The sequence below is a fragment of the Carya illinoinensis genome, chromosome 10, assembly GCF_018687715.1.
Source record: "Carya illinoinensis cultivar Pawnee chromosome 10, C.illinoinensisPawnee_v1, whole genome shotgun sequence".
Classification (NCBI taxonomy): Eukaryota; Viridiplantae; Streptophyta; class Magnoliopsida; order Fagales; family Juglandaceae; genus Carya; species Carya illinoinensis.
In genome coordinates this window covers 20,785,059-20,802,300 of record NC_056761.1, presented here as the reverse complement: position 1 = coordinate 20,802,300, position 17,242 = coordinate 20,785,059, and the positions used below count along the sequence as shown (strand labels likewise).

Here is a 17,242-nt window from a genome sequence, read left to right as displayed (position 1 = left end):
CATGCGAGGCCTGAGGCTGAGGCTTATAATTACAATATAACAATGCTTATAAATTATGATACAAAAGTATGACACCAAAATGCTTTCTAAAGTCTTCAGTCTTCAAGAATCACATCTTCTATGCAAGCTTTCCTCCATTTACAACCCTAGGTGCCACAAATAATTTTCTTTTGGTGAGTAAATCTGAAAAATGTAATGTGATATTGTAACACCCCCAAAGGGTTAGGGAGTTAGTTCTTATTATTTGAAAATCATCTCCCAACAATACATATGTATACATACATATATATATATATATATCCCAAATTAAAGACTCCATAACATACATGTTCCTCTACAAGGAAATCAAGGTAACATTGTAACATAACAATTTACAACTCCACAAAGTCTCAAATAAAAGTATCAACATCCCAAATACCAAATCAACAAAGATCAAATCTACAGAATAAAACTTTCTAACAATCCATAGTATCCTTTTGTACTTAATCCACTATGCCGAACTAGTCTTGCCCATGCTTCATATTCTTGATTTCCAGCTGAATCATCAAAATCAATAGAATTATTGAAAGTAATTGTGTGAGTTATCAAGAACTCAGTAAGCATTGAACATATACTAGTATGTAAACGTGAGACAGTTGTAGAATATAGAACAAAATATGGCGGGTGGGTACTACTATGTGGAAAAGTAGCAACAATGCTCTTTTTGTGGATGATAAAAGTCGGCGGGTGGGTATTCCCATTGTTTCCAAATGTAACTGTTGTACACAAGGGGCGTATGAGGATATGAACCATGTTTTGGCTATGGGTGAAGTTGCTAGGAATGTTTGGAAGAGATGTGCCATAATTGTGGGGTTCCTTCGACATCAACAAAACACTTGGATGGAAACGGTCTTAGTTTGGTTTGCTAAAGCATCCATGTCTTCTTTCAGGGGTCAGCTTTTGGGTCTTATTCCTTCTATTGTCACTTGGTGGCTTTGGTTTCGCAGGTGTCGTGCTCGAATGGAAGGGAAGTGGGAGTCAGAGGAGGATATTTGGAGGAGCATTAAATTTTGGTTGGCTAAATTGAGTGGAAAATTAAAGGTTTCAAAGCCTTTATCCCGAAGTGATGAATCTTTGTGGACTTAAAAATTCCTGTTAGAGGGAGGTGATGCAAACCTTGTCAAGTAGTGAGTTGGAGTTGGCCAAGGGGAGGTTGGGTAAAGCTAAATGTTGACGGAAGTAGAAGAGAGGCCTTGAGGAAAGCTGGAGCGGGTGGCTTAATTCGTGATCCTTCAGGTAATCTGATTCTAGCTTTTGCAGTACCTCTTGACTTTGGCACTAATAACTATGCTGAATTCATGTCGCTGTTACATGGAGTGAGACATTTGAATAGATTGGAGTTTAGAAATGTGGAAATAGAGATGGATTCTATAGCTGTCGTAAACTGGGTATTAGGATTAAATTGTCCTATTTGGTATTTGGAAGATTATTGGATTGAGCTCATGGAACTTCTTTGCAATATCAACTTCAACATTCGACATGCTTATAGGCAAGGAAATAGCCTTGCAGACTTCTTGGCAAAAATGGCGTTTGAGGATTGTGATGCTACTTGGGATTCTTTGAATATGATCCCTCCTTTATTAAGGGGTCTGATTAGAACTGATAAGCTGGGCCTTCCTTATATTAGAGTTTGAATATTATTGGGGTTTGTTTTAAGGCTTGTTAGACGTTGTGTGTTTTTGGTTTGGTTTCTTTTGACACTTGGTTTTTGGGATTTCTTGTAATCCCCCAAGTGTAAAGATGTTTCAACGGTTTTCCTCTGCCAAAAGTGAGGGCTTTTGAATAAACTTGAGACTGGGCTGCTATGTGGGTGGTTACCAGCTCTTTATAAAAAAAAAAAAAGAACAAAATAGATTATCAAAATATCAGAGCGAACTTCCAAAACATCTATTTTCAGCAATAAAGTATACAAAAGTCCTTTGGCATAAGCATAATCGAAAATCATCATAATATAACATATTCTATATTTAACCCCATGGTAGGATTGTGCTATCCCCGGTGGCCAAACTAGAAAGAAATAAAAGTGAAATCTTCCTCTTATCATTCTCGGAACCCTAAGTGAACATGAAAGACCAAGCAGAAAACCACTTTGTTTCCAAAGTGGGTGTACTCAGAAACAGAAATGTTGGTACTAACACAATAATAGAGGCACGGTTTTACACCCAGGGTAAGGTTGGGAAGAAAGTAGAAACAAAATGTCATGCCAAAGGTTTTCAGATGCAACATTTCATATCAGAAATAGAGTGTTGAGCAGATACATTGCATATAATCTATGTAAATTTCCATATTTTATAATTGCTCACTTTTATATAGTTCTTGATAGAATGCCAAAAGAGCTCATGTCTACACTAGTTATATAGAAAATACTTTTTGTTTCTTATTCAGATACGGTGAGGTATGCAGAAAAATGATCGAGGTTGTTTCTCATGTTTCATAACAAAATATGAAACTTTTTCATAAAATCAACCTTTGTCCGATTAGGCAAAGTTTAGCACAGGAGCACTGTTTACTTGACTCCTGCAGTATATTATCTAAGTCTTGGATTCGACCTTTAGTAATATTACAACCTAAACCAAAAATCATTCACTAAAATGTTAATAACCTAAACAAGCACAAAACTAACTTTACTAAAAAACTCCGAACAAGCACAAAACTAATTTTAATAACGAAAATCCATAATCTGAACTATAGATTCAGCATTTATAAATACATCGCAATATCCAAAAATTCACTTCTTCCCAAAATTAGCCCATCCTCCTCGGACTTGCTTAACCATTTACCACAAGCCCACTATTGTTCACAAACTCATTCCCAACATGTTATACAAATAATCCACATATTGAAAAACAACTTACACTCGACTCATCAAACAAACAAACAACCACATTTACCCCTGACAATGTCAAATGAATATGCCCAACGACCAAACAACCACTATTAAGTCTTCTCTGCCCGCAACACTACAAACCCGGGACTCTTTACATGTCAAAGAATCAAACTTCCCACAAACTAATATATCAAGCAATCACATTGCCCATAAACCAACATATCAAAAAATCAAACAACCCACGATTCGACATCAAACAGACACTACATCAAGTCCACAAAAGTACATCCAAGAGATTGTCCACATCTTCAACCTAACCAAGCCACAACTCTACAATTTTTAACCCAAACAAAGACAATACAACCATCCAACAAGCACAATGTATAAGTCACGTAAATAGTAGTACAAATACGATACTAATGCTCGGATTGCCTTACCCAGATTTCATGCGGTTGAATTAGAAAGTGATGTGATGTTGTTTAGAGCATTGGAGATGTATTGTGTTACCCAGCAATAACATTAGAAATTGAATTCATACAATGGCTAACACATTGTAGTGGGGCTAAAATTGTTCAACAATAGAGAGGAATTACCTTGGCAGCTAGAGGCATACGTGAACTTCGGTGGCCTAAATCTATCATGGACTAAATCTAGAGGGGTAGTGCTAGTTTTAGAGGGAGAACCTGTAATACCTTAGTCTTACTACGTTAGTCTTTACGTCATTTTATTTTAATCTTTAAGTTAAATATTTTCATGTAAAGATTTTATTAGTTTATTAATTCAATTTATTTTATTTTAAGATGTATGTGTTTTTATTTTATGTGAATTATTAAAATGAGATGAGTATATTTTTATATCCTTAATATACTTTCTTTTAAGTCCTTCACTTTGAATTAATTATGAATTAACCCCTTTGAACTTACAACCTTGGATTGAATTAGGTATAAGCTTTATCTTCTTAGGCTTAATCTAGGACGTCCAATATGCACCTCAAGAGATAAGCTTTGACCCCTTTTCATTTCCTAAGGAGTTTTCACTTTTTCAAGCCATCGTACATCTCCTTCTTCCTTCACCTTCTTCTAGTTCAAGAGAAGAACCAATCATTCTTTCTATCACCTAAACCATGTGAGCTCCCAAAAGAAATAAAGAAAGTTAAATCTTTCCAAACCGTGCAATTTATCTATTTCTTTACCACTTTGAGGTTTCTTATAGTTGGAATTTCCAAGTATTTTCATCTTTCAAGAAGTGAAAAAATTTGGGGTAAGGGTTCCTAACTCATTTCTTAGTGTAAGTGATATATGGATTTTTTTTTATACATCAACCATCTTATAAATATATATATGTACATGGTTTTGAGGTGTTGTTAGGATCAACCGAACGATGTGTTGTATTGTGTCAATTTTTATTTTATTTTCATCTCTTTATGTTGTGGTTTGGTATGTATATATGTGCATGTGTTTTGTTTTGCTAACCAAGTGTATACAAAGCTGTTTTGAGGTGGTATTTCAGATATATAAATATATAAGGTTGTTTGAGAGGTTGCTTTCCATGTAAATAGATTTGAAAGGCTGTTTTAATGTTCTGTTTTAAGTATAAATATATATGAGAGGCTGTTTTAATGTTCTGTTTTGTGTATATATATATAATTATGTTCTGTTTTAAGTGATTAAATGCATATATGGAGCTATTTTGATGTTATGTTAACTAAGTTAATTATCTTCTTATGTTACTCTTGTAAAGATTTGTCGAGAGGGTAGTTATTTGAAGTAACATTAAGGGTAGAAAATGATGTTAGATTTATAATATTTTAGCTATCATCAAAAGGAGGTCTAAAGGATGTTGGATGAGTTTTAACACACTTGTTATTTATTGGATTAGGATTTTCTGAAGTTAAAGGGATTGCAGCGGATCGAGGTAAGTAGCTATAACCATGCACCCACGCCAAGTTCTCTTGTGGAAGAATATATCTCTATCTCTTTCCAAACGTTCCTCTAATTAAAGAATAAATGAATTTATATTATGTACAAGCCTTTCTTGGTAGCCCCTGTTAAGTATCCTATCGATTATAATTGATTGTATGTGTATATGGTAATGCATGCATGTAGATTCTAAGTCATGAAATTTTCATACATGCTTCTTGAAATAACTAAGATTTTATTTATATGTAAGCATGACATAAAATGTTATTTTCTAAAATAAATGCATATTCATCGGACTAAGGAAGATACTGAAAATGTTGATTTCAAAGAAAGAAAAGGAATGAATTAATGTATGAAAATATGTAATGGCCACATGAAAGGAAATGATATCAAAGAAATGGGCAGATTGCAATGCTAGGTAAGTAGTACTGGTAGTGCACCCAGTGCTGCTCTCTGACAGAAAGGGGTTCCTAACCTGTGGCCACGGGTGGAATCCAGGTCCAATAGGACCGCTAACCCCAACACACGAGGCGTAATAGTGTGTCGGCCAAAAGAAAGTGAAAGATTAAATTAAGTGTATGCATGAAGATATGATATATAAGTATGTATGAAAATAAGAAATAAAGATTTTGCATGAAAGTATGAAGTGAGTATATGCATGATAGTAAGAAGTAAGTGTATGCATGAAGTTATAAAGAAAGCATATGTATGAAAGTATTGTCAGAATTAGTATTTGTTTAGGAATGCATGTTTTCAAAAGAAAATACTATATGCTTATTAAGTTAACAGCATGGTGTACTGCTTACTGAGTATTAGACTCACTTTGTGTTTATGTTTTAAACGTCCAGGTACAGACGAATCTACTGAGGAGCTGAGTATTGCTGAGGAGGGAGGGGCCGACGTTTAGTAGTCCCTGGGTAGTTTGGTTTCTTTTTATGACGATATATGTTTCTTATGTTTTAATACTGGACCCCACACGGGGATGTTTTATTGAGTTAACTTCTAGACAAGATACCTTCAGGTATAAGGTATATAGTGGGGTAATGGAAACCCTCCTGCTTTAAGTTAGTTTTCTTTTATAAAGACTGAAGGGACTGAGTCTCTTTTTGTTTAAAGTAGTTATGTTAAATAAATGGATGACGGACTCTGAGAGTCCTTTGTAAAGGAATGTAAAGGTATGTCTATTAGATGTTTCTTTCAGTTAGAAATTAGAATTTATGCGTGATGCGTTCTAACCGTCACGCATTATCTTTTAAAAAAAATAAAATAAAAAAAATTTAATAAAATAATAATAATAACACTATGGGCATTCATTTATAAATAAATTTACTGTTATAATAGGAAAAAGAACATGTACGGGATCACGGTCTCGCTCTTGATAGGGTGGGGTTGTGACAGAACCCAAGAGGTTGGAGACTAACATGTGATAGAGAGAGATACGAACTGAGACAACATGGCTTATCGGTGTGGTAATGTGTGGTGGTGTATGGCAGCTGGAATTGGATAGAGCTGAGGAAGTGAACTCGAGGGCCTGCTATGGCACAACCAAAGGGGATTAAAAACCCACTGAAAACAAAGAAAAGAGAGAGAAAGAAAACAAGAGAGAGAGAGATGCTTAACTGTGTCAAAAATTACCAAAAATGGCATGAAAGAGGGACGTGCTACGACATTGAACACTAACTGAATAGAGAATGAGAGAGAGAAAGTGAGAATGTGTGAGATAGGATGGAGTAAAAATTTGGCTCCACTACGACTCCACTCTGACTTCGACAAAATGGGGTCAGATTTTTTTTTTTTTGTCAATCAAAGGCAGAGTTGGAGTTGGAGGTGTCACTGGACCAACTCCGACTCCGACTTCGACTCCAAATCCGATCCGATTTGACTCTGTCTCTGAATCCAACTCCGATATTGTACATATGTTATAAAAATATGTATTAATCTATATATTTATCATATATACTAGTATAGTTATATAGTTAAATTCAATAATATACTAGTATGAGCTAATTATTCTAAAACAATATATTTATACTATAATATAAATAGACTAATGATAGTTCAATATATGTAAATATTATAGTATTATTAACAAGCATAATCAAGTATAGAAATAAATTAGGCACAAGTATAAATAAGTCTATTATAATTAATTAATAACACGTATATTAATTAACTAAAGTATAATAACACATAATTAGATACTAGAAAGTCTAGTATATAATTAAGCTAGAAATAAGTTAGATATTAGTATAATAATATGTAATACTAATGTTTTATAACATAGTATAACTCTAGTATAAAAATAAGTTAGATATTAGTATAGTAGTAAATTAGCAGTGAATGATTTAGTTTTAATTTTAAATTTTTTGGAAAAATTGAAATTTGAAAGGCTACAAAAATTATTTTTTAAAATGGGCTAAATATGAAGCTACAAAAAGTCTAAAACTGAAATCCCCAATCTGACTCCACTTTGACTTTGACTTAAAAAGTTAGAGTCGAAGTCGGATCGGAGCCTACACAAGTTGAAGTCAAAGTCAGTGTTCGGATTTGAACTACGACAAAGTCGGAGTTAGAGTCGAGTTTTGGAGAATCTGACTCTAACTAAGTCGGTGCTCCCTATTTTGAGAGGCACAGAGAGACACAGAGATGGAGTGATGAACATAAATTTACTTGCGTGATGAGGAGCAACCGACGATGCCTTGACAACGACAATGACAACAACTACGACACACGGGGAGAAGGGAGGAGAGCAATCTACAAGTGAGAGAATCTAAGAATGAGAATAGTTGTGGAAAGTGGAAGAATGGGGGGTTCATGGGGAGGAGAAAAATTGATGGAAAAAAAAAAAGAAATTGATAGGGGAAGGGGAGAAAAAGAGGGAGGAGGAGAAGAAACCTACTTACCAAATCAACCTTATTCCTCCAAAAGGGTTGGGCTCTTCTCCGAGCCCAGGCTTGGGCCAGGGCTTAGGCCTAGGTACTACAAATATGTACTAATATAATATAACAACCACCAAATAACATTTAACAAATATTCGATGTAACAACCAGCTTGAAATTCAATGGTAGAATTTCTATTGGTTTTAGGAACCTCATGAAAACTCTATAGTTTTCATGAATCAATTAATTGCATATGTTTTAGTTTGTTTATATAATTAGTATTATCACTCACTATGGTGTTAGAAGTGCAATTTTAATTATTTGAGATAGTCAGAGGAGTCAGAATGCATTATGGTCTGCATCATTAGACTCGGTAAATTATTTATGATTTTATGGCACAATAAACCATTTTTCATATTTTTGGATGAAATGCTTGTTTGAAACTGTGAATTTATTTTTAAGAGCACTTGGGGATCGAATTCTAATAAAAAATTTTCACTGTAGGTTCATATGAATGTTTACGATTTTTCATTGCTAATTCATTTATCATACACTTTTTTTGAGTGAATAGTAATCTTGATAAGCGCAACAAGTGCAGTGTTTTTAAAATCACAGTGTGGAATGTCCAAATTAGGTTAGAGAAGTTTTATTTGGATACTTGACAATATCTTAACCACACATGATGAATAGTATTAGACACTTGGCACCATGATGAGCAATTGATGGATTTGAAAGAATCAATGTGTGAGATCATGCCACCTAAGCAAAACCCTATTCCATCCGACTAATCAAATTGTGCTAAACCAAAGAGGATTTATACCATAGTAGAACCCTATATGGTGGAAATCCAATTGAGAACCCAAAATCATGGTTAGAAACGAAATCCTAAACGGTTTTATCTAAATCTTAAAGTTGACTTCAAAATCCTAATTGAATACATTTCTAGTATTGTATTTAATTTCTTGATTAAATTTCATTCATAGGCTATTAATCCTTTAAATTTATGTTAGAATATTATTATCTAACCTTTTTAACTTTGGATATTTGATTGGGCCAAGAGAAATTAGATTTGGGCTTGATAGCAACCCAAATCCTCTTTAAATTAAGGCCCATTAAAGTCAACGAATTTGGCCACATTAGCATTGCTTCTTGGCTAAGTTTTGCACCCCTACTTGACTGACCAGATCTTTCAAAAAGGGGCAAGTTTTAGAAGGGAGAAGCTAAAGGGGCCACCTCACTCTTTCAACGCAACACTCCACCATGAGGAAATATCATGGGATAGTTTTGTACACTTTTTTTGGGTTGTCAAGTGCAACACTCAAGGTCACTCTCAGCCATATTTTCATCCCTCACTTGTCCAAGAAGTCTTTCAGCCCATTTCAAACTTATCCCACCTCTTTTTCCCACAGTCTTTAGAAAGAAAACAAAAGACTCTCTTCGATAGCTTTTCAAAGTTCTTTTGCACACCCGTTTCAAAGCTTGTGTAAGTGTTTTGTTCACAAAGTTTCCTTCATAAAAATTGTTTATTTTTGAGTCTAGTTTACGTGAATAACTTATCCATTCCATTTGAAGATCATTTGATTAGTAAAATGTTGTTTAAACTCCAGAAAGGTCAAAGTTTGGAGTTTTTGACCAAGCTAATAGATAGATTTTGGTCCAAAAGTTTTATAGAGTATTGTTAACATGTGTCTATGATTATTGGTTTAGGATTTATTGCATGACTAAAGTTTTTGATGAAATATTTTCTTAGATTTAGAAACCTAGAAACTGGAAGAAGAAAAATAGTTTTTTGTTTTGAGAAAGTTTATCTTTTATGGTCTAAACCTTTGTAAATCATGTGATATTTTGGTTTGAAGATCACATGTTTATAGGTCATGGATCAAAAGGTTAATCAAAACAAGTTAAAAACGAAAATATGTTTTTGAACTTAGGATGAATATGAAAATTCCAAGTATTGTTTTAGTGATTTTAATGACTTTTGTTGATGATTCAAAACATGACTAATTTTAGGAATATGTTATGTATATGTTAGAAGAAAGATTTGTATTTTTGAAGTTCTTGGAGATGCTTTGAAATAGATCAAATCATATGATTCAAGGGTTTGCCTTTTTAGTTAAAAAGTTTGGACCCTTTTTCTAAAAAGTTGTGTGTTGATGACTAGCATATTTTAGTGGATGTTTTAAGAATATTTTAAACTTAGGATAAAAGATCTTTGTTGCAAAAATTTGGTTCGAGCATGAGTTTTTAAATTATAAAAATTGCAACAAAAATCAAGGGAAAAAGCCTATGCATGTTTCGGACAAAATTAAATCTTTTTAATTTAATATTTGAGTTTAGGACAAAATTTACATAAGGTTGGTAATTTTTAGAGTTTGGATGCAAAATCATTAAATTATGGGGTAAAATGACCATTTTTCCACTTGTAGAGGGTTAAACGGTAATTTTGCTCTAAGTTTTTCCATATTTCTAATTGTTAGTGATTAATTTGTAACTTTTAGAAATCAATATTTTCAGTTTCTCGTGATCGTGCTTGAATTTGCTTAAAGAATGTGAAGACCAAGGTTAGTTAGCTTTTAACTTACTAATATTTTGCTGTGTATGGGTGATGAGTAAAGGAACTACAATGTATGTATGTATGTTATCGTATATGCTATGCTATGCCAAGTCATTACTTATTCATCTGTTACACATAATTTATTCTGTAATGAATTTTTTATTTATTACAAGTATGTCATGTTAAGTATGCCTTTTTTTTTTTTTTGAGAAGAACATTTGCATTGAATTAAGTCATAGGTTACAGTGCATCACTAACAACAACTTGCTTAATACAATTAGGAATTTCCTCTAGATCATATAGATCAAACTCACTTAAAAGGGCATTCTTGGCTAGCAAGTATGTTGCCACATTAGCATCCCTTTTAGTATGACAAACATTCCAAGAAGCAAAAGGATCTTAAAACAAGTTTTGTGTCTTCAACTATAAGTCCTCCTGTACTCCAATCTTCCCCTAGGTCCTTGAGCTTTTTGACTACCTGAAGAGAGTCACCTTCTAGGAGAATTTCATTGATGCCAGATTCTTTGCAAAACAGAATAGCCATCAATGCATACGCCTCTGCAGCATAAGGAGATAGTATGATTTCCCTTCGAGCTCTAAGTGTACCCAGGACTCTTCCACAGCTATCTCTAATGATGGCTCCAATTCCAACTAGGCCTTTTGTGGTGTTGAGAGATGCATCCCAGTTCAATTTGTAGTTCCCCTCTGGGGTTTTTTTCCAAGTCTGAGGTAAAGAGGCAGATCTGGCCAAAGTTGGGGGACCCTTAGCTTTTATGGTTCTGAAGCATCTTAAGTCATTTTGAGACCTTTGGATAATGGAGCTTGGGTGTTTAAGTTCCTTCCCATACACGAATTCATTCCTCCTAGCCCAAATTAGTCTAGCAATCGAGCCTGCTTCTTCCAAATCCTACTGAGGTAGTTTCTCTATCATTTGCTCCCAAATAGACTTAAAACAGGTGGAATTCAAGGATAGCTTTTGTAGTATCCTGTTGGCCTGCCCCCATACATCTTGGGCAGCACCACAACTCCACAATACATGACATGATGTTTCCTCCTCGAGATGGCATATTGGGCATGAAGAGTCTTCTCTTATTTTCCTCTTATGTAAGTTACTGAAAGTGGGCAGTGCCTCAGTGCATGCTCTCCATAGAAACATTCTTATCCCATTTGGCACCTGCAGCTTCCATAGAGATTTCCAAAATCCATCCTTGGTTGTGTTAGTTGATGGGCCACTCTCTTGGCTAGGTTGCAAGTCACAGTGGAGGTGGTATGCACTTCAGATAGTGAACATACCATTTGAGGTACATTCCCAACTCAATCGATTCTTTCTATAGCCTAGACTGATGGGAATTGTTTTTATAGTCTCCACACTTCCTTTTGAGAAAAGGCTGGCTAGCAAGTTGACATCCCATCTCCTTAAAACAGGATCAATTAAATCTTCCACTTGAGAGGCTACTTCTATTGGATTCCTGGCGTTGTTAGGGGTCAGAACATGAGGTCTTGGCAACCATCTATCCTCCCATATGTTAACTTGTGCCCCATTGCCAATCCTCTATGTTAGTCCTTCTTTAAGTAGATTTAGGCCAACTTTTAAACTCCTCCAAGCAAGAGAGGGTCTGAATCCTAGTTTAGCTTTCAGTAGGTTCCCTTTTGCAAAGTACTTTTGTTTGAGAATTTGAGTTGGGAATGAGTCAGGTTTTGTGAGAACTTGCCATCCTTGTTTTGCTAATAGGGCCAAGTTGAAACTTTTGAAATTCCTGAACCCCAGTCCTCCTTGATTCTTTGGCTTGCTGAGTTTATCCCATTTGACCCACTGAATTTTGGCTTTACCTTCATTAAACCCCCACCAAAATTTCCTTAGAAGCTGATATAATCTATTAGTGATAGACTGAGGGAGGAGGAAAATCCCCATGGTGTAAGTGGGGATAGCTTGTAGGACTGATTTCACTAGGACCTCTTTTCCAGCTATTGATAAGGAGTTAGTCTTCCAGTTTGTCACTTGAGACCAAATCCTGTCAATTAAGTTATGGAAAGATGTTGTCTTGGCTTTCCCCACCATGGTAGGAAGACTAAGGTATTTTTCAAAGGATCCTGTTGCATTGACTCCAGCTATCTGCAGAATTGTACTCTTGTTTTCAGATGGGGTGTTCTTGCTGAAATTGATGGAGGATTTCTCTTTGTTGAGCTTCTGACCAGAGGCTAGTTCATATTGGTCCAGGATCCTCATCAATCTACTCCATTCAAGGGAGTTGGCTTTGCAGAATATCAAACTGTCATAAGCAAAGAAGAGATGGTTTACTTTGATAGGGCCTTTGCCCATTGGGACACTTGAGATACTTCCTTCATTCTCAGCCTTGAGGAGGAGGCATGATAAAGCTTCTGCACAAAGGATAAATAGGTAAGGGGAGAGGGGGTCCCCTTGCCTTAGACCTCAAGTGGGCATGAAGAAAGCTTGAGGTTCACCATTTAGAAGGATATAGTAGGAGACTAAGGAGATTTATTTTAGGACCAAAGAGACCCATTTGTTATTAAAGCCCAATTTGCTCATTACCGCTGCCAAAAAGCTCCATTCCACACGGTCATATGCCTTGCTCATGTCCAGTTTGAAAGCCATGTAGCCTGTTTTCCCTTGCATCCTGGTTGTCATTGAGTGTAGAGTTTCATATGCCACCAGAATGTTATATGTGATGGCTCTACCTGGCACAAAAGCACTTTGATTTGGGGAGATAATGTTAGGCAAAACAACTTTAAGTCTATTTGAAATTACTTTTGCTACTATTTTGTATATCATATTACATAAACTAATTGGTCTGAAATCTGTAACTCTCTTGGCCTCTTTGGTCTTTGGGATGAGGGTGATGAAAGTGTCGTTGATCCCCTTCAATGAGCCCTCTTTGTTCAGGATGTTGAGGGCAAACTTAGTTACTTCTTCTCCCACTAGGTTCCAGTTTGTTTGATAGAATAAAGCTGGGAAGCCGTTTGGACGTGGGGAGCCAAGACCATTCATTTGGAACACAGCCACCTTGACTTCTTCTGCTTTGAATTCCTTCAACAGGTGTTCATTCATCTCAAGGGTAATTCTGTGGGGCACATCCTTGATGCAGTCAGCAATGCCTGATGGATTAGATGTGGAGAAGAGATCATAGAAGAATTCCGAGAAGATGGAACCAATCTGTAGTTTATCAGACACCAGTGAGCCCTGTCCATCCACTACTTGGTTAATTCTGTTTGTTTTCCTTCTTTGGGTGGCATGTTGGTGATAAAATTTAGTATTCTGGTCACCCATTTTGAGCCAATGCTACTTTGCGCTTTGTTTCCACTTTAGATCTTCCTCTGCAAGGGATTGTACAATCTCAGTTTGCAGCCTGAACATTAAGTTCATATGTTCCCCATTGCCTGTCTCTTGTAGTTTACTTAGTCTTGTCATTTTCTGTTTGATCTCAGCAGGTGCAGACCTATTTTCAGTAGCATTCCATTTCTTAAAGCTGAACTACAGTTTCTCAATCTCTTTACCATGGTTGGGACCTGATCCTCTCCCCATCCTAGATTCCCCCATGCCTCTTTAATGGTTGATGCACACCCCTCCTTTAGGGTCCAGGATGCTTCAAATCTGAACACTTTTGGGAGGGACCTATCCTAGTGCCTCTTGTTAGATAAGGCAATATGTAATGGTGAATGATCTGACTTGATAGCGAGAGACACATTACAACATGCATCTTTGTACCTCTGAATCCAAGCTGGGTTGGCTAATGCTCGGTCTAGCTGTTCTTTAGTGAAGTTTGGACCTCTTCTGTTATTGGCCCAGTGCATTTAGGACCTAAAGTCAGAATCAAATCCAATGAACACCATTCAAGAGCTTCTCTGAAATTCTCCATCTGTTTGTATGGCCTGTGAGGGCCTCCCATTTTTTCATCTTGGCAGGTGATTTCATTGAAATCACCACAACACAACCATGGGGTGAAGGCCAAAGGTTTGAGGGCTTTTAAAAACTCCCAACTGTTGCTCCTTTTAGAGGTCTCAGGATGTCCATAGAATCCTGTGAAGAACCATGGAGGTGAACCTGGGTTCCTTGAGACATGAGCACTGATGTGCCACCTTGAGTAGTTGTATATGGCCACATCTATGTTGTTTTTCCACATTAAAGCAAGGCCTCCACTAATTCCTCTACTTTCAACAGTGATGCAGGCATCAAAATTTAGAATTTTCCTAATTTCTTCCATTCTTGATTTTGAGCATTTAGTTTCCATGAGAAAAATCATGGAGGGGGACTTGTTCTTTACTAGAAGGTTAAGGAATTGAACTGTCCGTGGGTTCCCAAGCCCACGACAGTTCCAACTTATTAAGTTCATGATTCTTGGCAGGGTTGCCTTGCAGCCTCTGCCTGTTGTTTTTGGGGATCATTCTTATGTTCATGTTTGATCTCAATACACATATGGTCCAGTTTAGTTTTCTTACCATTGAGGTTTGAAATGTCTCCTAGGGTTCTATCACTAATTCTTTTCTTGATAAGTTCAACTGGGGTGATTGAGATTTCAGGTCTAGCTTGGGAGGGGTTTCTCTTCCAGTTGGCTTTTCTGGTCTTTATAGGATACTCGGCAGGGGAGAGGTTCTCTTGGGAAGGTTTTAACAGCCTTTTTGAGCTCCTGAGGAGTGACTTGGGATTGGTATTGGTTGTTTCAAGGAATATGGAAGTGGGGTCTTGTTCCAGGTCGACTACAAGGTTTTTTCCTAGAGTAGGGGGGGTTGGTTTGGGTAGTGCAGAGAGGGATGGTTTAAAATTTTTATCGATGGATAAAAGCTGGCAATTGACCACTGTGGAAAAGTATGGGAGTTCACCTGACTGTACTTCTTGCAGAGATCTGTCGTGGGATAGTGACTTTGTAGATAGACCTTCCTTAGAGCCTTGCAACACTGTACTTATTTCCACTGTAGACTCCTGGTTTTTCTGCTTAGCTTGTTCCTCATGTCCTTCTTTGCAATTCCTGAAGATCTGTCCCCTCCCTGCCATGCTAGAGTGTGGACTATTCGGTTCTGGTTTGTTTGGAACTGAGATACTTCCATAAGACTTAGTTGCTATAAATGGAATCCCGTTTGGGGTGGCACGTAACCAAGGACCATATTGAGCTGGTTGATCAGCTTAAGGTCTCAGTTAAGTATGCTATTTGTTATATGTATGTCATGGCATGTAATATTTACTGTTGCAAGTATGTTATGTGAAGTATGTCATCTGTTACATGTATATCATGTCATGTAATACTCATTGTTGTAAGTATGCCATGTTATGAAATGTTTATATCTCAAGTAAGTCATGAATTTCAAGTTACATTCAAGTTTATTATGTTTATAATACTTGTAATGTAATCACTATAATTGTCCAAGTATCTCCATTTGTAATTCACGTGAGGTACTTCTGGTGAAATCCATTTGATTGTCAAAATTCAGTTCTAGTTTAGTTATGCAGATACTCCTGGCATAATCATTCTAATTGTTAGGGTATCTCATTTAAAATACTCGTGATGTAATTATTCTGATTGTCAAAGTATTATTAGTTACTCCTAGTGTAATCATTTTGATTGTTAGGGTAAGTAATTTAAAATACTCATAATGAAATCATTTTGATTGTCTGAGTATCTATGACAGAATATGTTGGGCGGAATCATTCTGATTGTTCACTATTTCCGACAAAATGACTGGCTGAATAATTTTGATTCTCAAAATTCAAGTCGAAGTTCATGTTAAGTAAAGAAGTTAGTTCAAGTTCATGTAAAGTTAAGTTTCAGTTCAAGTTCAAATTCATATCAAGTTAAGTCTTAATTCAAATTCAAGTTCATGTCAAGTTAAGTTTAATCAGTTAAAGAACAAGATTCCAAGTTCATGTTAAGTCAAGTTTCAGATCAAGTTTATGTCAAGTCTCGTCTCAGTTTAAGTCTAGTTCGGTTTAAGCAAGTCAAGTTCAAGTCACATTTCGGTTTAACTTATGTCAGTTATGCTATGTTGTATATCAAGTTGTTCTATGATTACTTACGACTTTGATTATGCATTCATGCTCTTACTACCATGCATGTATCATTAACCTGTGTGGAGGCTTTTTGTTAACTTGTTGAGATTTATAATCAAATTTTACTGTGGTAGTCCCAACTATCATTTTTCCAAATGGTAGATCTTGTTATAGAACTCAATGGAGAATCGGGATCTGACCAACTGGATATGGTCTATGTGTAATCACAAAGACAAAGGTGGGCTCGATGGTGGTCTAGGGAGCCTCCAATACTAAAGTCAATACTTTATTTGGGAGAATTGTAGGATAATAATAGAGTTCAAAGAGATTCATTTGTACCTAGGGCGTGACTTTTATACAAGGCTTTAAGAGGACATTCCCGTACCTTCTTTTAGGGGTCTGTGTCATGCCTATAGTTGCCCTGGTCATGGCCTTTAATGTGGTGTGGTGTTTGAGGTAGCGCTGTTAATGCAGTGTAGCATTTGAGGTGGTACCATTAATGCGGCGTTGCTCCCCAGGTGGTGTCTCTATGGTTGGCGATTTGTGTAGTCACTTCTTGTCCCTATCGTCAAAGAATGGAGGGTTGCCTGTATTTTTTGTTCACCTGTCAGCGTAGATCCTTTAATGCCGGGCATCGCAAGCAAATGTCAAGGTTGCCAGGCATCACAGGCGAATGTCAAGGTTGGTGTGTCCCGTCTTTTCCCTTCAACTTGTTTTCCATGTAATGCATTCTCTTTCTGCTAAACAACTTATGGGTTGGGCTCATTTGGTGATTCCTAGGCCGTGAAAGGGTAGGATCTAATTCGAGAGGGGCCTTAGTATTTGGCCCAGGTCCAGCCTAGTGGACCGGGAGGGGAATATCACTTGCTGATTCCTAGCAAATGTGTTCAATCGGAATTTCTTTATTTCTGGGGGTGTTTCGGTAGCACGTCTATGATAGATTAATGTGAAACAATCAAATCAGAGTGATCGGGAAGAGAAGTAGTCGGGAAGCTGAGGGCTTGACCCGCACTCTGCCATGACATA

At 36.5% G+C, this 17,242-nt stretch overlaps 1 protein-coding gene across 1 annotated transcript; it reads right to left on the bottom strand.

Annotated features, from left to right (window-relative positions):
• Positions 1 to 10,582: 10,582 nt before the first annotated feature.
• LOC122278523 lies at positions 10,583 to 13,504 on the bottom strand. The gene is made up of 3 exons (XM_043088704.1): positions 12,770 to 13,504; positions 11,927 to 12,571; positions 10,583 to 11,125 (listed from the first exon to the last, which is right to left on the bottom strand). Exons 1-3 carry the CDS (start codon positions 13,502 to 13,504, stop codon positions 10,583 to 10,585), a joined length of 1,923 nt encoding a protein of 640 aa, XP_042944638.1.
• Between the last annotated feature and the right edge of the window lie 3,738 nt (positions 13,505 to 17,242).

What these genes read in the sequence shown, in the direction of transcription:
- LOC122278523 (XM_043088704.1), bottom strand. Translation starts at nt 13,504, where the DNA reads ATGGGTGACCAGAATACTAAATTTTATCACCAACATGCCACCCAAAGA. An exon ending in AATGGAGCTTTTTGGCAGCG is followed by an intron (nt 12,572 to 12,769) that starts GTAATGAGCAAA and finishes CTCCTCCTCAAG; the next exon opens with GCTGAGAATGAAGGAAGTAT. An exon ending in TAGCAAAACAAGGATGGCAA is followed by an intron (nt 11,126 to 11,926) that starts GTTCTCACAAAA and finishes CTACCTCAGTAG; the next exon opens with GATTTGGAAGAAGCAGGCTC.